Raw genomic sequence first — 24056 nt, 5'->3', positions numbered from 1 at the left:
TTTACACTGAATTAAGAACATATGTATGCCTATTGTTTATGATAAAATGTGAATCCTGCCACACAAATCCAAGCTCCTTATTAGAATGTAATTGATGGAGATGTGTTGTTCACTTGTTTGGTGTTGTTCACTTGTTTGGTCCAAATACTAGAAGGAAATGCTTAGTCTGAACTCTGAACAGTGAAATGATTAAAGCTATAGGTTTTTATACCTGTTATTCTGTTAACGTGGAGGATCTTTTTCCCATTGAAGCTCTCAGATTTCTTCATTGCAATGTCTAATTTGTACACGAACGATATATGTCTTGAAAAATCTTATGTAGATGAGGTACAAGAGAGTAAGAGAAGCAACAAATCTATAAATACCGCGACTGAATCATTATCTGAAGTGAGACATAGCTGTAAGAAATGATAACATTGTTAATAATTATAAGCAAAGAAACAAATTCTATGCAAGTTTCTGAAGATGATGAATGCTTACTTTTCTGAGAGATTCAATAAAGGGTTCATCTCGAAAATTTGTGTCCATTGGAGCTTCAAATTCCTTCAATGAACTAAAAACCTGGTATTAGTAGGGGAATATAAATGGTTCTCCATCTAGAGATATGACATGATTTATAAAGACTACATTGTAACAGTTACAAGAACCAGCCTACAGTAATATGAGCGACTTACCCTCAGAAGATTGTTTTCATCTTTGATATCGATTGCTTCACCGCATTTGCTTGATGTCTATCAAGAAGTAGGAGATTTGGGAGTTTTTTTGCTATAATACTGCATCACCTTTCATGGATTCTAGTTCTTGTGGAGGGAGTTTGTGGAGGGAGTTAACCTGCACCACCTTTGAGTCTAGAGGGCAAATCTTAGATTCCTAAACTTGACAATTGGACTTTGAGCTGCGAGATGCCTTAACTTTCCTTCCATTTTTGGATCCAACGGACTTGACCTGCACAAGACGTTAAAGAACATTCTGAGAAATCTTGATTCAAGTTTGAATCAAATGCAAGAGAAGAAGTACATTATAAATGGGATTTATAAAAGGTTTATGGACTAACGTTAAAGAGTGTTTAGAATTATCGGTTGGTGCAATTTTCGCCTGCAATGAGAATTGCATCACTGTAGCTGAAGAGATGAGAGAAAAACAAACAGCACAAACGGTTTGAGACTTACACTGGAAGAGCGTTCTCTTTCTCTAAGAGATGTCCTTAGATGAAATGTCTGAAACAAAAGGAAAAATGTAAATGCTGGTAAAAGTATGGAATGATAAAGAGTTTCAAAATGTCCTTTAGAAGATCTAGACCTGGAAATCTTGGGGGCGAGGCGTATTCTTTTTAGGCAAAGATGCTGAAGAAGTTTCTTGAACCTGAAAGCAAAGATTTGTGTCTGTTACTACTTTTGAGTTTATGGCAGTAAAAGAAACAAAAATGAAGTCACACACGCACTGCTTTATTCACAGTAGAGCTGAATTTTGCTATCTGCTCGGGTGCTGACTGAGCCTTAAACCTGAAGGAGATTCATAGCAGAGAAGTAGTAAACACGCAATTGATCAAAGGAACCAAATAAGTTAAGAGTCCTTACCGGTTTCTTGCAGCCCTTTGGGCAGTCTTGAGGTTAGGTTCCTTTGGAACAGTGATTTTGAATCCCTGCAAACACAACAAATACCAAATATAAGATACAAGAAGTTGATATAATTAGTGTTTAATCTCAAAGTTGATTACCTTCCTTGAAACCTTATGTACAAAAGGAGTTTGGTCCAGCCGCGATACCTACTTCACAAATCAACAATATGATTAGCTCCAAAACTAAATGAGTTCATATATTGTCGATGTTGTTCATGCTTCTGTAGAGAACCCAGATGAAATTTAGGTGTAGATTAAGCTCTAATTCAGTTAACCAATTGGCTCATGAAACAGATTTTGATATGATTTAACTTAACTGGTAACTTGTATGAATCATACAACACTCTTTATTGTACATAATGTATTTGCACACTGACACTTGCATTGTATACGAACATTTAGATTATAACTAAGACTGAATCTCAGAACCAAAATTCTCTATTCAATCCTTTGAATTGCCTGTCATGCCGACGCATGTTGCGATCTTCCTTAAACCTCTCTAGAACAGTACCTTTCATGGTGTTATGTTTGGTGTCTTGTTCGTTTGAGGCCTGAACGATTCCCCAGCATTCTATCACTCCTGGCTGTATTATGCTCGTTTTGGTAAGGAACAGTGATACAGCAGCTTCCACTCTACAAGCTCGTGGTGAGGAAGAGCCCCTCCAATATGCCAAGCGTATTCCTTCTTTTAATAGTAGCCTATCTGAGCCCACACTATCTTCATAAAGCAGATGTGGGACTTGATATTCAGGTCTCACTAAAATTCAGAGGAAAGAAGGAAAATGTTTACCAATTTTGTCAACAAGAAATGAGTTAAGAAGAGAGAAGATAAAGAATAAACCTGGACCCGGGGGCATTAATGAAGAACTTTCTGATAGTTGGAACGAGTGACATTCCTTTTTCAGAATCAGAACCATCATCAGATTTTGAGGAAGTAGTGGCATTGAGTAGCACATCAACCATCTCTTTGTAATCACTTGATTCAGCATCAGAACTCTCAGTGGAGAACACACTCTTCAAAATCAGACCTGAAGAAAGTGTCACATTCACAGAACAACCATCTATTCTCAATTGCCATGATTGATACCTTGTAAAGACCCCTTTACCATTATTACAAAGACTTTGGTAAATAAACTCAGAAATCTCAACACAGCAATCTTTCAGAGAAGCAGAGACATTCAAATTCTAAATCAAAATCCAATTCGGAGGAAGCTCAGAAGAAAGAAAGCAATGATTAAGATGATAAAAAGACAAGTGTTGTTACCTTAGCAATAACAAGATCTTCAAGAAGTCATATTCTATCATCTTTCCTGTGTTGAGTGACCATATCAAAGATCCTTTCTCCTAAAGAACCACTCAGACCAAAATACTCCTTTGACAATCGAATCCAACACACATCGTGTGAGGCTTAATTCAAATGATCAGACCACAGAAACCAGATAGGACAGAACACTCTGAGACTTGGAATCGAGGTAAGAGAAGAGAGATTTGAGATCATCGAGCTTCTTCTGAGTAAAAGCTCTGCAACAATACACACTCACAATTGATAACATCGATTTCCAATTGAGAACTAGAGAAAATGAAGGTGAGATTAGTTCCGATGAGTACCTGGAAGCAGAAGTGGAGCGATGATCAACAGAAGACGAATTCGAATTTCCCATTTTCGCCGGGTTCTCTCCTCTGTTCTCCGGCAGGTTTCGACGTCTCTGTTTACATGGTTTTTTAGTCTTCGTCGGAGGGAGAAGAAATATTTCGGTTTACAATGGTTTTAAAATTACAATTGATTTTCGGTTCGGTTTATATTGGTTTAGAGAAGAAGAAAACAAAAAAACAAAAAAAGTCACGCGATGGAAATTTTGGAGAGAAGTGCATCGATTAAAATAGGCATGATTCCTAAAGGTAAACCCCTTTAGGAATTGCTCTCACTCGCGCAACGCGCACTTTGTGCGAGTGGTTGCGAAATAGAGCCTTCTGATTCGCTAAAGAACTCTAAAAAAAAGTAAAATAGTATACATGTTGCTACCTCCTCTTTTTATGTTCTTATGTTTTTTTCGTCTTCTTCTCTCATTTTGAAGCAAAAACACGAAGAGATCCACAAGTAGATTCATGCTTTCAGATTTCAGATTTCAGATTTCAGATTTCAGACTGGTGAATGTTAAAATCTGTATACACCTTAACACATCTTCCGTATTTGTTCTTATCTAATCTATAGTTCTGGATGTGGATTTTTTTTATAATTTGGAACCATGGAAGTAGAAATCTTCAGGAATCTTGTTGGCTTGATTCTGAGTTTTTGGAATGTGAAAGTTTAATCCTTTCCTACACTTCTTCTTGTAAATAGAATGTTCAAAGATTATTGTGATTTGGATCCTTATCTACACTTGTTAGTTTGTGATTTTGAGTTGTGGTGTTTGGTGTTTTGTTATGTAGCAGATTAAAAACTCCCATCAAATAAAGACCATTTTACCTTTAAAACGAGATCACAGGTGCTTTTGTTTGTTCTTATGTTCATTGTGTTGACTTCTCAGTTTGAGTGGAATGAACAAGTTGAGAGTGAAACTGAGACTATTCGTCCTCTGATTCTCGCTGGTGGGTGGAATTCAAACAGTGTAGAATTGTTGTGTATATGGGATCTAAGGAAGGATTTGGCTTCTTAAACTGAAACTTTACTTGTCCAGTGCCTTTTTCTGTGACAAATCCCGTTTTAGTGACTTGCTTAGTTTCTTTACATGTTGAACCACAGTCCATCTCTTATCACTCTAATTCCAATTGCTTTTTCATCTTTCTAGTCACAACTTTGTGATATGATTTTTTTCTGAAAACGTGTTCAGTTTTGTTTATTGTTGAGTATAGTCTTAGGAAAGCAAAAGAGGCTAGTTTCTAACTTCATCCCATCACTTTGAGCATATCCCAATCTCGAGTCCTCCAAGTGATGCATTCGCAGAAGGAAAAAGCATATCAAGCATAGTTATCTGAAATTCCACACCCTTAGTTAACTTTACTAAACCATTTGATTGCAAAAGTATATATGCTTCAAAGTATCATCTAATGATAATCTGCATATCTATGGATGGCAGAAAATTCTATCTCAAGAAAAGAAAATTCAGAAGCTTAACGAGCTGGTCCGAGATTTAAGGAGGTAGTTGCTGCAATGCAGAAATGAAAATCAGGTTGAGTTGACGAACGAGCTAGAAGCTGATCTTAATCAGCTTCTGGTAACAGGTGTTTAGTCCATTTTTACAGGTACATTGTTTTCCCCTAGCACATCTTTCTGTGTAAAAGCATTCATTGACTTAACACTTACTATTGATAAATCTTGGATTTCCTGTTAATATAAGCTTTAGCACATCTAATTTGTACACGCACGATATATGTCTTGAAAAATCTCTATGTAGATGAGATACAAGAGAGTAAGAGAAGCAACTAATCTATAAGTACCCCGACTGGATCAGTATCTGAAGTGAGACATAGCTGTAAGAAATGGTAATTAACGTTGTTAATAATTATAAGCAAAGAAACAAATTCTATGCAAGTTTCTGAAGATGATGAATGCTTACTTTTCTAAGAGATTCAATAAAGGGTTCATCTCGAAAATTTGTGTCCATTGGAGCTTCAAATTCCTTCAATGAACTAAAAACCCGGTATTAGTAGGGGAATATAAATGGTTCTCCATCTAGAGATATGACCTGATCATTGAAGACTACATTGTATTAGTTTCAAAAACCAACCTGCAAGAGTGACTTACCCTCAGAAGATTTTTTTCATGTTTGATATCGATTGCTTCACCGCATTTGCTTGATGTCTATCAAGAAGTAGGAGATTTGTGAGTTTTTTTCTATATTATGTTAATTAAAATACCTTTCATGGATTCTAGTTCTTGTAGAAGGAGTTAACTTGCATCACCTTTGAGTCTACAGGGCAAATCTTAGATTCATAAACTTGACAATTGGACTTTGAGCTGCGGGACGCCTTGACTTTCCTACCCTTTCTGGTACCAACGGACTTTGACCTGCACACGACGTGTAAGAACATTCTGAGAAGTCTTGATTCAAGTTTGAGTCAAATGCAAGAGAAGAAGGACACCATCATAAATGGGATTTATAAAAGGCTTATGGACTAACGTTAAGGAGTGTATAGGATCATCGGTTGGTGCAATTTTAGCCTGCAATGAGAATTGCATCACTTTAGCTGGAGAGATGAGAGAAAAACAAACAGCACAAAGGGTTTGAGACTTACACTGGAAGAGCGTTCTCTTGCTCTAAGAGATGTCCTTAGATGAAATGCCTGAAAAAAAAGGAAAAATGTAAACGCTGGTAAAATTATGGTATGATAAAAGAGTTTCAAAATGTCCTTTAGAAGACTATCGAGACCTGTAAATCTTGGTGGCGAGGCGTATTCTTTTTAGGCAAAGATGGTGAAGAAGTTTCTTGAACCTGCAAACAAAGATTTGTGCTGTTACTACTTTTGAGTTGGTGGCAGTGAAAAAGAAACAAAAATGAAGTAAGCACACACGCACTGGTTTATCCATAGTAGAGATAAATTTCGCGATCTGCTCGGGTGCTGACTGAGCCTTAAACCTGAAAGAGATTCATAGCAGAGAAGTAGTAAACAAGCCATTAAAGGAACCAAAAATATGTTGAAAGAGTCCTTACCGGTTTCTTGCAGCCCTTTGGGCAGTCTTGAGGTTAGGTTCCTTTGGAACAGTGACTTTGGATCCCTGTAAACACAACAAACACAAATATAAGATACACAAAGATGATGGTACAATGAATGTTTGATCTTAAAGTGCATTACCTTCCTTGGAACCTTATGTACAAAAGGAGTTTGGTCCAGCCGTGATACCTACTTTGAAAAGCTAATAAATATTAGTTCCAAAACAAATTGTGTTGCAGTGAGATTAGATGATGTTTGAGAGCACCTTGCGCAAGTAGCCGGTTTCCAGTTTTTGCCTTTTGTTATCTTGTGTTTGAGGCATAGAGTATAAGAGAGAGGAAAACTTGTCATCACACTTTCCTAATGATCTCTGACATCTATGAAACATCAAATTAGTTTGAAGCTAAGAAAACAAAAGCGCTGATGAAGAGGACATATGTTACCTTGTGAGAAGCCGAACAGAGTAAATATCTAGAGGTTTATTGTGTCTTGCCAACAAAGAAGCAGTGGGTCTCGTTAAAGTTGAGTTCTTTCGTAAAAAAGGTTTTGTTTTAGACTTGTGCGTCGCATTGGGAACATCTTTAGGAGCTTGGTTATAATATATGAACCCTAAATGACCATAACATACCTTGAGTTGCAAGAAAACAAATCAAAGACAAGAATTTTCAACATAATACCATTGTATTGATCTGAGATGGGTTTAGGGATCTCGAGATGTTTGTCTTCGTATCTCAAATTTAGGCTAAATGCTGAGACAAAAAGGTATAAACATTATTAAAAAAAAACAGAGTCTTTTTGGACTCATTCCCAAAAAATATGCATATTGATCTTACGTGAGGGAGGATAGTTTCCAGCTGATTCAAACCAGAGCTCTGTTTCTGAATCAATTTCAGGTTTGGAGAAATCGTAGAATCGAGGAGCATCGAATTCGAAATCGATGTCGAATTCCTCAAGGGAGAAATCTTCTGCAAATATATCCATTGTTTCCGGATCCATTGTCTCGGGGAAGAACATCTTGAGATCGAGCATCAATCAGAATAAATCAAAACCTCGATTTTTGTTCTCTCTCCCATCTCTGGAAAACTTCTAGGAGCAAATTTAGATGGCGCGGTTACGAAACGACGGTGTTTAAATGCAGAAAAATAACAGGATATTATTGTTTGCTAAATACAGGTATGAAGTAACTAAGTAACTAACTACTAGTAGTTTTGTATTGTTTAATGGTGATGATTAGTAGTAGCATCAATTCCTTTTTCATGTAAAGAAGAATCAAAAGCTTTTTGCAGAAAGTAAAGAACCAATATATTATAAGATCAAAGAGGCACGAGCCACTCAGTATCATACAACATCTCTAGAAAATACACTCACTGCGAAATTATGTTATATACATTGGTTAAAAAGTATGTACATGTTCATACAAAATCATTATCATTGCAATTAGAGTGAATCCATTTTTTTGTTTAAACATATTAATAAACTGAATTCAAAGCCCTAAGCTTCTCATGCCTCCATTCATTGTTAATCTTTGCTATAAACTCTTCTACCCTCATTCTCAAATCATCGTCTCCTTCCTCCTCCTCTTCAACCTCGGACTCTTTGCTCTCATCATCATCCTCCTCCTCCTCCTCCTCCTCCTCCTCCTCCTCCTCCTCATCATCATCATCATCATCATCATCAGCATAGCATTGGCTGCTTTCTCTGTCCTCTTCTTCGTCAGAACTCGAGTCATCGATCAAAAGCTCATCTTGTGCAGATGGAATAGCAGCAGTGTTTGTCATCTCTTCATCATTATCATCATCATCATCACCACAATCATGATGATCAGATGCAATGTCTCTCGTATCGTAGCTCACAGAGGTAAGAAATGTGGAATCATGTGAATCCTTCAAACCGGGTTTTGATGATCCAGTGAAGATCATGACAATAATGAGGTTGCAGAAACAGAACATGAGAAGCGAATTCGACGTGGCTTCTCCGATCAATTCAAACGCTATGTCCAACATCTTTGCAGTCTAAGAGAAAAAAAGGAATATATTGAGAAAGAGAGAAGCCGAAGAAGAATTTGGTAGTTAATTCTGCTTTGAGAGATAACACAGAGGTTTTGCGCTTTATAAAGAGGGGAAAGTGTGTGAGAGAAGCTTTTTGTTATGCAATGAGAAGTTTTGTGGTAATGAGGTGTAGATAGAAAGCTTCTTTCTTATATATAATATGAAATAGATTAATTTAAAAGACACAAAGTACAAATGAAACTTAGGTCGTTGGCAAAAAAGAAAATGAATCTTGGGTCTTTGGAATATAAATATTCTATAGATGTGAACCTTCAATGTAAATGGTCCAAAATTGTTTATATAATGTTTCTAGTGAAGTTACTTGGCAACTATTCATCAAATCATGTGAGCAACTTATTAATGTCTTAAACAAATAACATAAAAAAAAAGGTTTTTTTTCGCATTTTAGTGTCACATGGACATTAGCATCATGTCTACGTCATCCATTGCCATCATCATCATGATAGACTTTCTTAGTCAGCCAGAAGGCTCTCTGAAACTGGATAATTTAAATTTAAACCGGTACATTCAATGAAAACTCGGTGAAACTACTTGACGATCTTTCCAAATACATAACCACATTTCTTATTCCTTATTATAGTATTTACAACTGGATACATCTTGAAATATGAAATTGACAAATTTGTTAAGGATAAAGTATTAACATCTGGCAATAATGCATTGGTCAAATATGTTCATTTTAAGGAAAAATCAAGATACCATAAAATGACAAAAAATTACAAGGGCAAATAGGGTATTTAACTTGTGTTTACCTCACTATAAAAGCAACACTCGACAGTAGTAGTATAGTCTCACAACTAGAACAAGGCTTAGCACATTTACTTGTCTTCATTAATTATACTTACTTACAACATTAACTCAATGAGCTTCCCTGTGGTTGCGACATCGTTTGGAGTGTCCCAAAGTGGCAGCCAAGCGGGAGAGAAGAAAGGTGGCTACGTCCACTATGAAGTTGAGCCAGGCTTCACCATTCGTATGCGTCACGATATTGATCCTACCACGGACCCTAAGAAACTCAAACGGTTACATAATTTTCATCTTTTTCTTATACACATTATAAGGGAAACTCTAATTGAATTCAGTCTCCATATATATGCAATTTATATATGTAGGATAATTTCAAACCGTGTGGCGGCTCAGAAGTCAAGGTGGAAGAAGGTTCAATATATTGATGCTCTAGTGAAGAGATCCATGGAGCTCCAAGTATAAATATATATATACCTCTACTTAATTTCATATATATATGTACCACTTCGATTTATTATTCTTGTGTATACATATGTGCAGGGACAAGTGAGCATGTTGCGTTCCGAACTAGCGATAGCGAGTGAGCACAAGCGACGTCTAGAAAATGAGCAAAGGCAGCTAAAGGAGTGTATCTCTGCTCGGGTGCAACATTGTATTGACAGCGATGGTATATTAAATTTCTTTTTTTTGACGGCAAAAAAAATAAGTACATATAATACTTAATTAATGGGAATATACATTTTTTCGAATTATGGATATAACATTAATTATAATGCTAATTGATAGGTGTCATTGAGGAGTGTAAAGCGGAGATTGAGAGGCTGAAGAAGAATCTGGCTCCACTCTCGAATCTTTCTTAGTTGATTTGAAGAAACCCTATACCATTTCTTCGATTCAGTTTATTCTTGTGTTGTTTTGTTTTTTAATTCATGTGTTTCGGTTTACAGATAATATTATTCTCAAATGAATTAATGTGCATTTTCTGTCAAAGTATGTCTTTCTTAAGAAGATTAAAAGAACATAAAATGTATATACAGAGAGGTTAAACAAACGGTTATATGTATAATGATTAATTAACATGCATACATACTTACGTTTTTTTAATTAAGCGTTTGTAATATTTGCTAAATATTTTTCCACGTGTACGCATGCAATTAGAGCTGTCTTCTGAAGATTTAGGTGTATTAATGAAAGAGGTAATAGAAAATTAAACGGAAATAATAACGCATTAGGATTTGTCGTCTTCTTTTTATTAGTCTAGAAAAATGCCAATTTTGAATTCAATTTATTTTAAACAGATACACAAAAGGTTAAACAAACGGTCATATAATGATTGACATGCATACACACACCTACGTTTTCTAATTTGTTAGTTTTGCTTCTTTTTCTTTTCCCTATTTTTGCTTTATGCAATTAAAGGTACATCTTCTAGTTATAAATTTAGGTATATTAATGAAAGAGATGAAAAAAACTTTTAAGATATTGATGTTTTATAGAAGGATCTTGAAAAGAAAGTGATGTTTTTTCAAAATTAGAATGGTTTTGTTTTTTTTTCGAATGAAGGAACGCAAAGTGTGGGAGATGCGAATCTTCGAAAAAGCCTAACCTCTCTATATGCAGAAGTAGAATCACTCGTGTGGACAATGTGATGTATAATTGGTCAAGACAAGAAAAATAGTTTTTTATATAAACTGTTTAGACCTAGTAAAAATGGTGTTTTTCCTAATCGAGTGGCTAGCTTTTTCTACATATCTGGAGACAACTCAGAATGACAAAGATGAGTTCTTTTATTTTTCTTTATTTTTGGTTCGTAGTACAAATTTTAAAATGAATTATTTGGCACGAAATGTTGGTACCGAATTTATCACATATGTAAATAACACTTCTCGATATTAATTATTAAAGTGTTGATAAAAAAAAATCTTAAAACGGAAATTATAACGCATTAAGGAATTGTCGTTTTCTTTCTATTAGTGAAAATGGTGCCAGTTGTGAATTCAATATATTTAAAAATATATATACATAAAAAGTTAAACAAACGGAGAGGATGTGCCTTTAGTCAAGTGGTTAAGTCCACTTAACTCCGCTTTCTCCAGCGGAATTCGATTTCAGTAAATCGCGTTATCCCTTATAGTAGGGATTGATATGGATCGGGCCTTGTCGATCTGTCAAAAACAAAAAAAAAAGTTAAACAAACGGTTATACATATTGGCATGCACATCTATGTTTTTAATTAAATATCTTTACTTTTTCCTAATTGCCTTTGTGAAGACAAGTCTAATTAAGAATTGAGATTGTTATATGGGCCAATTATGAACAGCCCAGACCATTGTGAGCTAGGGCCTAGGGGTGTGTGTAGTTGTCGTTTTTATCAATCATTGCTCAACTTCATGTCGTTTGACAATAAGAACAAAGGATTATGCAGACAAGATCTACATGGTTCTCTTTAAGGTTTCAAAGTTCAAACCCACACATTTTGTCTCAATTGACCCAAAAAAAAAAAAAAAAAAAAATCATCTTCAGACTTCAAATTTGCAGAGAGTACAGAGATGATGATACATTACGTTACTGTGCAATTGGTGTGAATGATATATCTACATTTCGGTGGATATAATCTCCAGCTCCGCCCACCACGCCGGAGATCGACTTGGCAACGCTGCTTCCGGCGTTATTCCGGTGATCTCTCTCAGCTTAACCACCACTTCCTTCATTTCCAGCTTCTGATTCAAACACTCTTTAACCACTTCCCACAGTCTCTCCATGACATCCTCTTGAAAGCTTTTCAGAGACGGGTCTGCAACGGGCTTGGTTTCGTCGTGGAGCAGAGAATCTGGATCCGGGATCTTTCCGGTGATGATCTCTTGCAGAAGGGCGCCAAAGCTGGATACGTTGGTCATGGGGTCAAGTGGTGTGGAGCTGAGGAAAGTAAAGTCTGAGATTTTGGCTGCGTAATCTGTTGCCAAGTAGACTGAAGAAGAGTTGAGGTTGGTGTGAGAGATGGGTTTAGGGTTTAGATTGTGCATATGTTCTATACAGTAAGCTATTCCCATTACGATTCTTAGTCTCATTGGCCAGTCCAAATGCTCTGCGTCTTGGTCTGCAACAAATTATTACAGTTAGTTGAAAAATAGATCATGGGACTGAGTCTGTGGAAGAAGTGGCATTACTACTCACCGTGCAGATGCTCGAAGAGGGATCCGTTAGGAGCGTATTCGAAAACTAGCATTCGGTTGAATGGCTCGTCTTCATGGCAATATCCGATTACATTGAGGAAGTTCTTGTGGTTCACTTGAGATAACCTCTGTATCTGCATTGCAGGATTGTATGTGTTTTAAAGAAGCGGTGAAAGAAACTAAGAGTGCAGAAAGAGGTTCTGATGTTACCTTTTCTTGGAACTGTGTTTCATGATCCACTGACCAGTCCTGGAGGGATCCAGATGCGACTGCTAGAACAGCGATTTCAGAGCCGGTGGAGAGAGTTCCTTTGTAAATGGTGGCGTCTGAGGATGTGGACCCTATGATGTTACTGAAATCTTCACAGGCAGTTTCTAGTTCTGCTAGCTTCAGCTTAGGAACACCTTCATAAGTCATAATAAGTACACTAAACTCACTTTCACTAATCTCTGCTATGTTATTGAACATAGAGTAAACATATTAACAGTGATGATACCTGTAGTAACAACATCTTGAAGCTCTCCACTGCTCCCAGTTGCCCCCCATGGCTTTATCATTTTTACCTTTTGGTTCCAGAGAAAAAAGAAGGCCACCAATACGGCCATGACGGCAAATACACCTACTAGCACTCCAACTATTATGTAAGTCTTAGTCTTTTGAGATGTCTTCTTGTTGGCATCATCAGGGACATCTGAAAGCTGAGGTGGTGGAGGGGGAACTGGTGGAGGCTGAGGCTGAGGCGGGCTTGGGAGAATGACTGGGGAACTAGGGGGAGGGCTTTCACCTCCAATCGACGGAGGAAAAGGAGAGAGGAAAGGTTTTACGATGAGATCCTGTGTAGGAGGAGGTGCCTTCCGAGGGGAAGTTACCTGAAGCAGCCTACGGCCGTTGGAGCTGAAGGGAAATGGTTGGCCAAAGTTGTTGTCACACAAATCCAAGATCTCAAGCTCCTGCAATTCTGTTACCTCTTCAGGTACTTTCCCGGAAAATGAATTGTTTCTTAGAATACTGCAAACAAGAACAAGGGAGTTGTAAATGTATATGTATCTATCCACGTATAGTTTGAGGAGTGTTGAAAAAATGTTTTTACTTACAGAGATTTCAAGTGAGTTAGGTTTCCTAGTTCAGGTGCAAGTGTTCCTTGTAGGGAGAGATCTCTTAGATTTCTAGGTTATAAGACATCAAATTTGTAACAAAACTGCGATTTAGAGAAACTTCTTATTCTTATTTTAAGGATTTGGATATGACTTACAAGATGACAACTCTTCCATCATTTGAACAGACAACACCAGACCAAGAACAATGAGAAAGCTCTCCCCAATTCATTAGAGCTCCAAATGGGTCTCTCTCTATTCTCTCTTTAAATTTCATCAAGGCCAATGCTGCAAAACACTCAAGAGTTGATCCATCAATAGTTGAAAAGACCTCAAAATTTAAAAAGATGAAACAAAAGTAAGTACCATCGGTGCTAAAACAGAGACCAAAGGTGAGATTGTGAGGAAGAAAGAAGAGAAAGAAGAGGATGGAGAATGCTGGTCGGAGCAATCTCCACCGTTGATCGGAACTCATCCTTTTCTGTTTTGTTGGAGTAGTTCAGGTCGTCGTCCAGAAAAGAAGACAAATCAATGGCTGCTCCTTTTTATATCCCACCTTCTTCATTTTCTTTTGTTTTTGATTTGTTATTTGTCATTGTTTTTGATATATACAAAATGCTTAACCATAGAAACATTTACAAGTTGGAGTAAATACAATTTTAATTTAAATATACACACCATTTGCAATGCACGATAAAAAGTCTTTCCCTCTAGAAAATTGACCCGGTAAACTTTGACTTTGGTTTTTTTTTTTTTTTGCAACATCTCCATATTTTTGAAGGAGCCAATCCATACACAATCGTTACTTTATGCCATCTTGAACATTTCTAATTTGAAATCTAACATTCGTACCTGTTTTTTCTTTAATTATAAGAAAAAAAGATCACTCATATTGGTCCATTTACAATGTAAACAAAGTGTAAAAATGAAAGTGGGCATTGGCAAAGAGGCTTAGACTTTATAATGAATCTGTTACTCTACTTTCCGGTCCACAAGGTTGCTACCATCTGATCTAACCAAATATACACCAACCACTTTCTTCTTCTGAACTTAATCATCACCATTGCTATATTGATGTGGAGCTATTCTCTTACCTACAAAAACTATTGGTTTGCTAAAAGATTTCTTCAAAAAAGGAGGCACTCTTCCAATTCCTATGGAGAAGAGAGTGTGTTACCGTGAGATGGCACGGAGCAAGATGCAGTGGATTTGAGAGAAGTTAAGGCGTGTGGAAGGGCAAGTGTTCCAGCATTTGGTCATAAGATATCTGAGGACTTGAGGACACTCCTTTGGGATCTCTGGTCTTAGCCCACACGCTGCAATCCCAACCGCTGCCTGCACTGGCGAGCAAGACCCATACGCCTCCTCCCCTGTCACCATCTCCCAAAGCACCATCCCAAAGCTATACGCATTGCTCATCCAACTCTCTCTTGTCTTCTCCGGGTCGCCCGCGATTATCTGATTTCAACCGTTTCATAAACTGCAGTCAACAACTGCTTTCCAAATAGAATCTACTTATGCATAATTGGACAAGGAGAATTAGTGATAGAATGGTGAAGCATGTAGGTAGCTTTTAGATGTCCGGTATTGCATTTATAACCACAAAACTAGAAGCCTACAAGTATAATTTAAGCAATGTTTTTTGTATTATTGGCTTACAGATCAAATATGATGAGGTAATGGCAAGCACGAATCCTTAGGAAAATCAATGAACTGGGATTATGCAAGGAAAGCGTCAAAGAAATACAGACCTCGGGTGCAAGCCATCGATAGCCATCTGTTTCATACTCCATGGCCTCGCTGACACTCTTGCATGCAGTGACTACTCCCAAATCACCCAAACAGGCGTTGCACTGCTTATCTAATAGTATTCTCTGTGTATTAAGGTCTCTATATGCGACACCATGATCGTTAATGAACTTCATAGCTTCTGCTATGTCAACAGCAATTTGAAATATCACCTTGGTCTGAAGCTTCTTTTTCTTCAACACCAGTTCACGGAGTGAGCCACCTTGCATCAACTTTGTTACCACGCATAATCCATGATTTTCGTCGATGCAGACACCATAAAACTGCAGAATGCTCTTGTGTCCACAGGTCATCAGCTCCAAGAAATCTTTTCGGATCTCAAACTCATAGGAATTTCCCTTTTCACAGCCTTTTAGTTTCTCAATGGCCACCTTTATTCCTCTGTAAACTCCTTTAAAAGAATTTGGTCCTAACTGACCACCAAACTCGAGATCATCTGAATTCAGTAGCCATTTTCCTATATCATCACCACCTGATTGGATGGTCTGCCATTCATCCACAGATACAGAAAACGAAGAGCTTGGAGGTGGCATTTGCAGTTGGATCCTAGTATTTAGATCATCCAATTCGTGTCTATAGCATTGATCAATGGACTCCACATCAACATCCCCGAATTCTCCTACACCCGCATTCTGTTCTTGACAACCGCAAAGACCAAAAGGGAGCTTCACAGAGGTTGACTTAGGCTTCCTCACCGCAGATCTAAGGGCATTCTCTACCTTAATTTTGAACAACTTCTCTTGTCCAGACTCAACCAAAAGAAGAGCAACTCCGAGAGTCAACCCTTTCTTCTCAAAGATTTGTACTTTCTTACAACAAATCGAAGCACAATCAAGAGACCCTGAAATGGTTGACCACGGAAGCGAAGAAGTAGAAGCAAATGTGAGCTTGAACACAGAACCCTGCTCATCAGCTTCCTCATCACACACCTCTTGAATCACAAACACAGGATTATCATCTCCAGAAGCTTGCTCTATCAGCTTTATGTGTACAAATACATCTTTCATATCGAAACCAGTCTGACTATAACTGTTAAAAAACAAAAGCATAATTTATCCACATTACTTCCATGATCTATTCCCAATACAACACCATATCTAGATCTAAGCTTTGTATCTTCCACAAAACACTAGTTTAATAATTTCAGAAACCGAGAAGAATAAAACATTGCTTCGGAAATCGAACTAGTGAGTAAAAATGAAGCAATATCTTAAGCGTCTTTGAGAATCTGATGTTACCTGAGAGGCAAAGAATCGTAATGCTTCCGGAGGTTAGAGACGAGATTATCAGGCAACTGGCTTCCAGGATACATTTTAGCAAGGTTTCTCACAACAGTGGCCCATACGAGCTTCCTACCTCCTCCGGTGGCTGCATTTTGGTTGTCTCGACCCGAATCGAGGTTGAGAGAGTTCTTGAGAGACGCGATCGCGTCGGAGACGTTGCGGCCGAGACGCTGAAACCGCTTTTGCATAGCGGAAGAGGTTTGATCGGAAGGTGGAGCAGCAGTGAGGGACTCAGACCTGTCGTCAGAGCACATGAGGACTTGGTCAACGAAATCGTCGTCGGCGCAACCACCATCGGCATTACGGGTGGTCCAGCATTCGAGTGCGGAGGCCATGGCGGCGAAGGTAACGAAGTTTGGGTCTCTTCTACTTGAAAAATCCTCTCAGTGATGAGATTTATAACTAAACGAAACTGTAAGCGTTATTATATCTTTGGTTATATAAATGTAGCTTCATTTTAGGACATACAAGCACCAGTGGTCTAGTGGTAGAATAGTACCCTGCCACGGTACAGACCCGGGTTCGATTCCCGGCTGGTGCATTTGTTTCTTTTTTTTTGTGCAAAATTGAGAAATACTTTTGGACTTATTGCATCCGAGAAGAAGCTATTTGTGATATCTTTGTAACTGAGAAATGAATGATATATCTTGTGAAACAATGGAAAGAGAATATTGTGTGTAGATAAAGAGTCTTTAACATTGGGGTAAGTCCAATGGTGGAGACTGTACAGATTGCAAATGCCCTTCTCCGTTCTCCACTAAGAAGACCATTGCTAAACCCCAGAATATATGTGAGTCGAGGTGGCAGTGCATCAGCCACGCTCCTGGATTATTCGCCACGAATCTGATGGCTACCCATCCACCTGGTGGTGTTCCGATTGTGTTTCTTCGTGGTGGGTCGATGAGGTTAAAGGAAGCTGTGTCTGTATTTGGGTTGAAGTTACCAACACCTGTCCCAACTACGTAGAACTCGTAGCCGTGGAGATGCATCGGGTGATTCTCAGTGGTCACGATGCTCGTGTCTTGCAATATAATCTGCACTTTTGAATTGAACTTTAGTTTGTAGGCCTTTGTTCCGCGGGTAGGTTGCCATAGCCCTCTGCTCACGTTTCCTGTATAGTCAAATGTGACAGGAGGCGTAGGAGGGAAGTCTGTGGTGAAAACACCTGCGGGAGTGCCTTGGTAATAAGCTTGCATTATGGAGTTTTGTTTGGGGAAGACGAAAGAGACGTTGTTAATGCTCGCGGTGAAGCGTGTTCCGTTAGGGCCTTGACACCTTTGTGTGTTGGGGGTTGGGCAGTTGAATAGTCCCAATCCCACTGTGAAAAACAAGTTCTCATCAATCTCCAGGGGCACTTTTACTTTCGAAGGACTCTTCATCTGCGCTGTGAATGCTGCTGCTGTTGCTGTGTCGTTGAATCCTGGCAGCTGTGCAGGTATTGCCTGTGCCTGTGATTTACCTTGAAGAGTAACACAGGAGGCATCTTTGTACTTGAGGATTGCAGTGGTTGTGGTGTTGTCAAAGGCAGCGTTGGCACTGTTGTATGCATGTGCTGCCATGTAGTAATGTGCTGGCGGTTGGTCTGCGGTTAGAAGCACATCAGTTGTCTGACCTGGACCTAACATTATGACATTAGTCGAGAAAGGTTTGGTGTAGGAGGCATCCGCAGCGACCACTGTCAGTTTGTGATTCGCGACACCAAAGAAGAGTTCTTGGTTCAAAGCAGAATTGATGACCCTGAGGAGGACAATCTCTCCTGAACCCACTAGAAATCTTAAAGTTTCTGCAACGTGACAAACACATAATATTAAGTTATTAACTAACTAAGATGGAGCTGCTTTTGAGGGCTGGGAAGTATAAACTAAATGGTACCTTGGCTAGAACATCTGTAGAGATCACCAGGCTGACCATTGATGGTGAAGGCGTCTGAGATGTTTGGTGCTGCTCCCGTGAACTGGGCTAAGTTGAGGACATCCATGGGGTTTCTGTCCCACCACTCCCCTAAGAGGAGGGTAATCTCTCTCTTGGGAATAACTGGAAAAGGGTAATGAGGAGAAGAGAGCGGAGGGCGGATAATGAGAGCGCCATACACGGTGGCTCGCAGCCATCTACTGTGGGCATGCCACCACAACGTACCTTCTTGGTCTTCAATGGTGAACCTGTACGTGTAACTCCCTCCTGGTTGGATTGGGCACTGGGTTATGTATTCTGGTCCATCCGCCCATGGATTCCGCATCTGCCGTATCCCATGCCTGCATATGGCTCTGGTTAGCAGACTATTCTAGCTATCAAACATTGATTTGATGCAAGGGAAGAGTGAGTTTACCAGTGGAGGGTGATGTTGTACCGAGCTTTGTTTATGGCTGTGATGACAAGGGAATCACCGTTTCGCACCTCCAAGGTCGGCCCTGGAAACTGTCCATTCACCGTGATCGAGTTATGAACTCTGCACAGCCTCTTCACCGGCGTCTCTTGAACCTAACCAAACACAAAAAAAAAAAAAAAAAAAAAAACTAAGTTGAGCATCAATGTGAGTAACAATGGAGAAAACAAAAAAGATTTAGAAGTAGTAAACACACAACAAACTCATGAAAGTGAACTTCTGCATTGACAAGTGAAGCTAACAAAACAGCCAAGAACACAAAGAAGGACCGTATTTGCTCCATTGCGCTCACATACTCGGAGAGACAGAGAAAGTTGAAACTTTTATAGGCAGGAGACAGAGAGCGTTTAGTCAAACCAGCACACACGATTTGGTGTAACCACTAAACAACAAAACAAACAGTTTCTGCTTTTAAATATGCTACTTGTTCCGGAAGATGTAGGTGAACCCCTAGCAGCCTACTTTTGTACCTTTTCTTTGGTTTTTTCTCATCCTCGGACACCAAATCTCTAAAAGCTTTTGGATCCTCTCCTTAAACCAGAATCTTTACTATTACCCAATTAAGTAGCAGTTGATAAAAACTATGCCAAAATTTATAAACCAAATCTATTGCTGCGTCATCAATCATCATCAACTTGTCCCCAAGTTAAATTTGATTTTCTCATTCATCAATGTATTTTAAATAACGAAGAAGAAGAATGAAAACAGCTACCTTTTTTAGACATGAGACATCTGCTGCCTCAGCTTCTCCAGGAATTTCAGTGACTTGAGTGCTTCAAAGACATTACTGAAAGTGATTAAAATTATCTAAAACCTCGACAACTGTTTACTTTTTTCCAAGAGTAATCATCATTATCTATTTACTGAAAGAAAAACGTTTCTGCATCATCATCATCATCCGTTTTCCCCTTCTCCAGAAAAAAAAAAAAAAAAAAACAGAGCTTTAAGCGTCTCGCCATTGGAAACTCCATTGGAGGACTACTACATTCTCATTCCCGAAGAACAAGGGTAAACATAAGTTGAAGATAGGTACTTTGACCAGAATCTATAGTATCCCAAATGGGTCTGACCCGGCAACCCCAATTTCGCGTCCCTGGTTCATCGGAAATCTTATTAGTACAGTAGTTGACTCGGTACGGTTGTGGAAGAAGAACCAAGTGAAACCAAGTCAGGTCGTTTGGATGTAGAGATATGTCTATCTCTATCACGTTCAATTATAAAAAATGAAGTTGCATATGGGGCTGGGCCGGGTCGGGTCAAAACCCAGCTAAACACTTTAACGTGACCCGAAAGATATTACTCTTTCTCATCTCATCTTCCCCGATTAGCCATTGACGAGACTTGACGCTACTACTCGATATCTGAGCCCCACCGCCGTGACTTTCGCCACTCCGGTTATTTATTGCAGTTCACGACCACCGTATCCTCGTAATCTCCAATATCTCGAATCGAATCGAAAAACCCCAAACTTCCTGTGAATTTATTACTAAAATTAGCTCACTTCATAGATTTATCGGAGATGATGGGCTCAGAGAATGACGACGAGTCCCATCTCCACGCGTCCAAAGAAGAGATGGAGAATCTCTTTCTCCGGGAAGATGGCGATCCCTTGACCAGAAGCCATGTCAACGGCGATAAATCTAACTCTAATTATCGCAGCGCTGTGTCAACTCTCTCCGACTCTCGTCATCCGTCGATTGTCGTGACTCCAGCTGATTCCGATCCACTTTTTGCGCCGCCGTCTTACTACAGAGAATCTCGGAGCCCTCGTTCTAAACCAAACGGCGGCGACAGAGGTAGCTCTTACCTCGAGCCTCCGTCTTATGCTGATGTTATCTTCAGTCCTTTCGATGATATTTCTGAGATCAACGGCTCAGAAGATGGCGGAAGCCGTCATAGTCAGTCCTCAGATTCATTATCAAGATCTCCGTCTTCTTTGAGCTCTGATTACATCAAGATCACTGTTTCTAATCCTCAGAAAGAGCAAGAGGCTACAAATTCAATGATTCCTGGAGGAAGCACTTACATAACTTACCAGATTACAACTAGAACGAATCTCCCTGACTACGGCGGCTCGGAGTTTAGCGTTCGAAGAAGATTCAGAGACATTGTCACATTGGCAGATAGATTAGCTGAGTCGTATAGAGGGTTTTGCATCCCACCGAGGCCAGATAAGAGTGTGGTTGAGAGTCAAGTGATGCAAAAACATGAGTTTGTGGAGCAGAGAAGAGTTGCATTGGAGAAGTATTTACGTAGGCTTGTTGCACATCCTGTGATTAGGAACAGTGATGAATTGAAGGTTTTTCTTCAGGCGCAAGGGAAGTTACCGCTGGCTACGAGCACTGATGTGGCTTCTAGGATGTTGGATGGTGCCGTGAAGTTGCCGAAGCAGCTGTTTGGTGAAGGCGGAGGAGCTTCTTCGGTTGAGGTGTTTCAGCCGGCTAGAGGAGGTAGAGATTTTCTGAGACTGTTTAAAGAACTTAGACAGTCGGTCTCTAATGACTGGGGTGGATCAAAACCACCTGTTGTGGAAGAAGATAAAGAGTTTTTGGAGAAGAAGGAGAAGATGTATGATCTTGAGCAACAGATCATTAATGCTTCACAGCAGGTAGAAATTTCATACTTGTTACTTCACAAAGATCAGTATTTTCATGGTTTTTGTTTTTTTGTAGGCTGAATCCCTCGTGAAGGCACAGCAGGACATGGGGGAGACTATGGGGGAAATGGGATTAGCATTCATTAAGCTGACGAAATTCGAGAATGAAGAAGTTTTCTTAAATTCTCAAAGAGCTCGTGCCAATGATATGAAGAATTTTGCCACTTCAGCTGTAAAAGCAAGCAGATTTTACAGAGAGCTGAATTCCCAGACCGTCAAGCATTTGGTAAATTAGATAATACTAACAGATTTGTAGAATTTATTCCGCTTTCATTTGAGCTGAGCTATAGTTTGACTAAGAGCTCTGAATTATTCATGTCAGGACACACTCCACGACTACCTCGGCCTAATGATGGCAGTCCAGGGCGCCTTTGCAGATAGATCTAGTGCGTTACTGACAGTGCAGACGCTTCTATCTGAACTTTCTTCACTTGGAGCAAGAGCAGAGAAGCTAGAAGCTGCATCATCAAAGGTCTTTGGCGGTGACAAATCAAGGATTAAGAAGATAGAAGAGTTAAAAGAAACCATCAAGGTCACTGAGGACTCCAAAAATGTTGCCATCAGGGAGTACGAGCAGATCAAGGTATACATTCAGTAATTTCCATACACAAAACAAATCTTATACTGATTTGAGGTCTTATGTAACTATGTATATTGTGACAGGAAAATAACTGGTGTGAGGTTGAAAGGCTGGACAGGGAAAGGCGTGCAGACTTCTTGTATATGATGAAAGGGTTTGTTGTTAATCAGGTACATTTAAGGACTTTGACTATTATTAAACCTCTGTCTCTTCATAGAATTAGCGAGAGTTGTTAAGCAAGATCGTTTAGCTCTGAAATCAACCTCACTATGTATTAAATCACATGAATGGAAGAGAAAAATCGGTGAATGTTATAGGGGATGCTATAATTTGAGGAATTTCTTTCATGAGATAGATGCGCCAAAATGAATATGATTCGAGATATTTGAATGAATGCTTGAAAATTGGTGAAATCTGCGCTCTTGCAATGCTAGTGAATGCAGAGAAATCTGCATGAGATTTTTGAAACAAAGAGATGAAAATCTGTATAAAAAGGTGTGAAAACAGAGTTGGTGGTATTTGAATGTGCAGGTTGGATATGCAGAGAAGATCGCCAATGTGTGGACAAAGGTTGCTGAGGAGACAAGTCAATACGGTAGAGAGAGCTCTTAACACATGTTAAGAGGAACCTGTAATTTATTCTTATTCTTCAATTCGTGGCTTTGGGCTTAAACCAGTTTTACGTTTTCTTTTTTACTTTGGTGTAAAAAGAAAAAAAAGTGTTAGTAAAGTTCTTCTTTCATTCAATAGTCCAGCAACAAACAAAGCAAAAAGAAATGACAAAAGAATGGTTACATGTTACAACAATTCAATTGTATACAATATGAAGCAAATGAATATGAATAAATTATCACATTTTGGAAATGCGGTGTAGGAATGTTATCTCTTCAACAATCTCAGGCTCGAACTCGTGACATTGCGGAGGTGGCTATGGCAGCGGCAGCTGCGTTAGAAGCATTGTTGTTGAAGAATGCGAAAAGGCCCGATCCAATGGCTTCTTGTTCTTCAAGAAACAGATCTTCGGGAGCACGAAACGCTCCGTGGATGGCCACAGCCATAACCCCAATGGCCAGAGTGGACATCAAGAGCGATCCAACGCTGGTCATGAACATGACCACCACAGTGGAGAGGCAGAGCATCCCTAGCGTCTCAAGATCGGAGAACGTGCGTCCTCCGATGACCAACGGCTGATCAGATGGACGGAAAAAGTAGAGGAAAAGCCAAGAAGCGGCAAGCGATGCAAGGAGGAAGAGAGCGAAAGGGTGCGTGAGCAGAGACGCGGCGAGTAAGATGGCCACTAAGGTTATGTAATTGGCCCGGAAGTAGGAAAAGTTCTTCCTTACTCGTGACGTTGCCTCCGAGAGCGATGGTGGCCGGGAAAATGCTGACCGGTCAACGAGCTCTGCCCAGGGCCGGGCATCGGCAGAAGCGTGACGGACAGAGGCTAGAACTCGGGACAAAAGGACGCGTAGAGAGCTCAGCAACTGTGGATCGCCGCCGGGAAGATGATCAGGAGTAGTCGAAGTCGGGAGAAGAGGAGAGGCCATTGCAATTTGCAGCAGATCTACTTTGCAGACAAAGTCAAGAGGGCAGGGAGAGATCTAAAAGTGAATGGCTTACACGATTTGCTGGCTTTACTTCAAACTGTCGGCTACGATCACATGTGCTTTTGGGTCTTTCTTTCTTTTTAAAGAAACAACATAAAAATATTCCTCTCTTTGTATGCACCTTTGTTTGTTTATTACATCATTTGTTTGCCCACATATAGGTTTCTTCACTTTCATATACTCCTACGTAACCGCTTCAATTCATTGTTAACTAAAATCCATAGAAATTGTGCAAGTTTCTTTTAAACCTTAGTTGAGCTTTATTTTACCTAGTATTAAACTCTTTGTAAATATTTCATATTTTAATAGTTAATGGTATGATACTATTTTATTTAAATTTAAGATACCAAATTTAAGATTTTTCTTTTACATTACAATTTTTTT

General features: G+C 39.2%; 9 protein-coding genes, 2 long non-coding RNA genes and 1 other non-coding gene across 17 annotated transcripts; 4 read left to right on the top strand and 8 right to left on the bottom strand.

Moving 5' to 3' along the window:
* Positions 1 to 217: 217 nt before the first annotated feature.
* Positions 218 to 2003, bottom strand: LOC9307325 (protein TPX2). The gene is made up of 10 exons (XM_021023717.1): positions 1992 to 2003; positions 1718 to 1765; positions 1578 to 1642; positions 1442 to 1502; positions 1300 to 1362; positions 1170 to 1217; positions 1055 to 1095; positions 675 to 945; positions 481 to 543; positions 218 to 398 (listed from the first exon to the last, which is right to left on the bottom strand). The coding sequence occupies exons 1-8, from the start codon at positions 2001 to 2003 to the stop codon at positions 849 to 851; spliced, it is 435 nt and encodes a 144-aa protein (XP_020879376.1). The 3' UTR covers positions 218 to 398; positions 481 to 543; positions 675 to 848.
* A 214-nt stretch (positions 2004 to 2217) lies between these two features.
* LOC110227598 lies at positions 2218 to 3490 on the bottom strand. Its single transcript, XR_002331297.1, has 4 exons — positions 3227 to 3490; positions 2883 to 3139; positions 2460 to 2646; positions 2218 to 2375 (listed from the first exon to the last, which is right to left on the bottom strand). It is a non-coding gene; the product is annotated as an uncharacterized LOC110227598 (long non-coding RNA).
* A 1384-nt stretch (positions 3491 to 4874) lies between these two features.
* LOC9309367 (protein TPX2) lies at positions 4875 to 7555 on the bottom strand. 3 transcript variants are annotated; one of them, XM_021022257.1, is made up of 14 exons: positions 7105 to 7555; positions 6949 to 7020; positions 6715 to 6880; positions 6537 to 6648; positions 6413 to 6460; positions 6271 to 6335; positions 6135 to 6195; positions 5989 to 6051; positions 5855 to 5902; positions 5740 to 5780; positions 5522 to 5627; positions 5364 to 5420; positions 5176 to 5238; positions 4875 to 5089 (listed from the first exon to the last, which is right to left on the bottom strand). In XM_021022257.1, exons 1-14 carry the CDS (start codon positions 7298 to 7300, stop codon positions 5042 to 5044), a joined length of 1146 nt encoding a protein of 381 aa, XP_020877916.1. In that variant the 5' UTR covers positions 7301 to 7555; the 3' UTR covers positions 4875 to 5041. The 3 variants fall into 3 exon arrangements, 2 of the variants coding, with proteins under 2 accessions (XP_020877916.1, XP_020877917.1); XR_002331296.1 differs by having other exon boundaries at positions 5047 to 5089; positions 5176 to 5248; XM_021022258.1 differs by lacking the exon at positions 4875 to 5089 and having other exon boundaries at positions 5158 to 5248.
* Positions 7556 to 7639: 84 nt separating this feature from the next.
* On the bottom strand, positions 7640 to 8690 carry LOC110227597 (nucleolin). Its single transcript, XM_021022259.1, has one exon. It carries the CDS (start codon positions 8272 to 8274, stop codon positions 7741 to 7743), a length of 534 nt encoding a protein of 177 aa, XP_020877918.1. The 5' UTR covers positions 8275 to 8690; the 3' UTR covers positions 7640 to 7740.
* A 187-nt stretch (positions 8691 to 8877) lies between these two features.
* LOC9307324 (basic leucine zipper 34) lies at positions 8878 to 10077 on the top strand. Its single transcript, XM_002873252.2, has 4 exons — positions 8878 to 9362; positions 9453 to 9543; positions 9628 to 9754; positions 9874 to 10077. Exons 1-4 carry the CDS (start codon positions 9202 to 9204, stop codon positions 9945 to 9947), a joined length of 453 nt encoding a protein of 150 aa, XP_002873298.1. The 5' UTR covers positions 8878 to 9201; the 3' UTR covers positions 9948 to 10077.
* Positions 10078 to 11483: 1406 nt separating this feature from the next.
* Positions 11484 to 14018, bottom strand: LOC9307323 (protein MALE DISCOVERER 1). Of its 2 annotated transcripts, XM_021020885.1 has the most exons (7): positions 13721 to 13911; positions 13513 to 13642; positions 13355 to 13426; positions 12757 to 13268; positions 12471 to 12664; positions 12262 to 12394; positions 11484 to 12184 (listed from the first exon to the last, which is right to left on the bottom strand). In XM_021020885.1, the coding sequence occupies exons 1-7, from the start codon at positions 13827 to 13829 to the stop codon at positions 11682 to 11684; spliced, it is 1653 nt and encodes a 550-aa protein (XP_020876544.1). In that variant the 5' UTR covers positions 13830 to 13911; the 3' UTR covers positions 11484 to 11681. The 2 variants fall into 2 exon arrangements, with proteins under 2 accessions (XP_020876544.1, XP_020876543.1); XM_021020884.1 differs by having other exon boundaries at positions 13513 to 14018.
* A 138-nt stretch (positions 14019 to 14156) lies between these two features.
* LOC9307322 (serine/threonine-protein kinase STY8) lies at positions 14157 to 16837 on the bottom strand. Of its 2 annotated transcripts, XM_021020883.1 has the most exons (4): positions 16402 to 16837; positions 15106 to 16192; positions 14532 to 14812; positions 14157 to 14448 (listed from the first exon to the last, which is right to left on the bottom strand). In XM_021020883.1, the coding sequence occupies exons 1-4, from the start codon at positions 16779 to 16781 to the stop codon at positions 14445 to 14447; spliced, it is 1752 nt and encodes a 583-aa protein (XP_020876542.1). In that variant the 5' UTR covers positions 16782 to 16837; the 3' UTR covers positions 14157 to 14444. The 2 variants fall into 2 exon arrangements, with proteins under 2 accessions (XP_020876542.1, XP_020876541.1); XM_021020882.1 differs by having other exon boundaries at positions 14157 to 14812.
* Positions 14819 to 15054, top strand: LOC110227256. The gene is made up of 2 exons (XR_002331033.1): positions 14819 to 14916; positions 15016 to 15054. It is a non-coding gene; the product is annotated as an uncharacterized LOC110227256 (long non-coding RNA).
* A 79-nt stretch (positions 16838 to 16916) lies between the features above and the next one.
* Positions 16917 to 16987, top strand: TRNAG-GCC. The gene has a single exon. It is a non-coding gene; the product is annotated as a tRNA-Gly (tRNA).
* Positions 16988 to 17039: 52 nt separating this feature from the next.
* LOC9309366 (laccase-13) lies at positions 17040 to 19983 on the bottom strand. 2 transcript variants are annotated; one of them, XM_021020886.1, is made up of 4 exons: positions 19542 to 19983; positions 18773 to 18924; positions 18319 to 18698; positions 17040 to 18229 (listed from the first exon to the last, which is right to left on the bottom strand). In XM_021020886.1, exons 3-4 carry the CDS (start codon positions 18680 to 18682, stop codon positions 17139 to 17141), a joined length of 1455 nt encoding a protein of 484 aa, XP_020876545.1. In that variant the 5' UTR covers positions 18683 to 18698; positions 18773 to 18924; positions 19542 to 19983; the 3' UTR covers positions 17040 to 17138. The 2 variants fall into 2 exon arrangements, with proteins under 2 accessions (XP_020876545.1, XP_002871251.1); XM_002871205.2 differs by lacking the exon at positions 19542 to 19983 and adding an exon at positions 19026 to 19512.
* A 174-nt stretch (positions 19984 to 20157) lies between these two features.
* On the top strand, positions 20158 to 22812 carry LOC9307321 (sorting nexin 2B). Its single transcript, XM_002873251.2, has 5 exons — positions 20158 to 21437; positions 21502 to 21711; positions 21808 to 22068; positions 22149 to 22235; positions 22597 to 22812. Exons 1-5 carry the CDS (start codon positions 20349 to 20351, stop codon positions 22675 to 22677), a joined length of 1728 nt encoding a protein of 575 aa, XP_002873297.1. The 5' UTR covers positions 20158 to 20348; the 3' UTR covers positions 22678 to 22812.
* On the bottom strand, positions 22806 to 23924 carry LOC9307320 (PRA1 family protein B6). The gene has a single exon (XM_002871204.2). The coding sequence runs from the start codon at positions 23610 to 23612 to the stop codon at positions 22962 to 22964; it is 651 nt and encodes a 216-aa protein (XP_002871250.1). The 5' UTR covers positions 23613 to 23924; the 3' UTR covers positions 22806 to 22961.
* Positions 23925 to 24056: the final 132 nt, after the last annotated feature.

This window comes from Arabidopsis lyrata, assembly GCF_000004255.2.
Source record: "Arabidopsis lyrata subsp. lyrata unplaced genomic scaffold ARALYscaffold_6, whole genome shotgun sequence".
NCBI classification, from domain to species: Eukaryota; Viridiplantae; Streptophyta; class Magnoliopsida; order Brassicales; family Brassicaceae; genus Arabidopsis; species Arabidopsis lyrata.
This window is presented reverse-complemented; position numbering and strand designations above follow the sequence as displayed.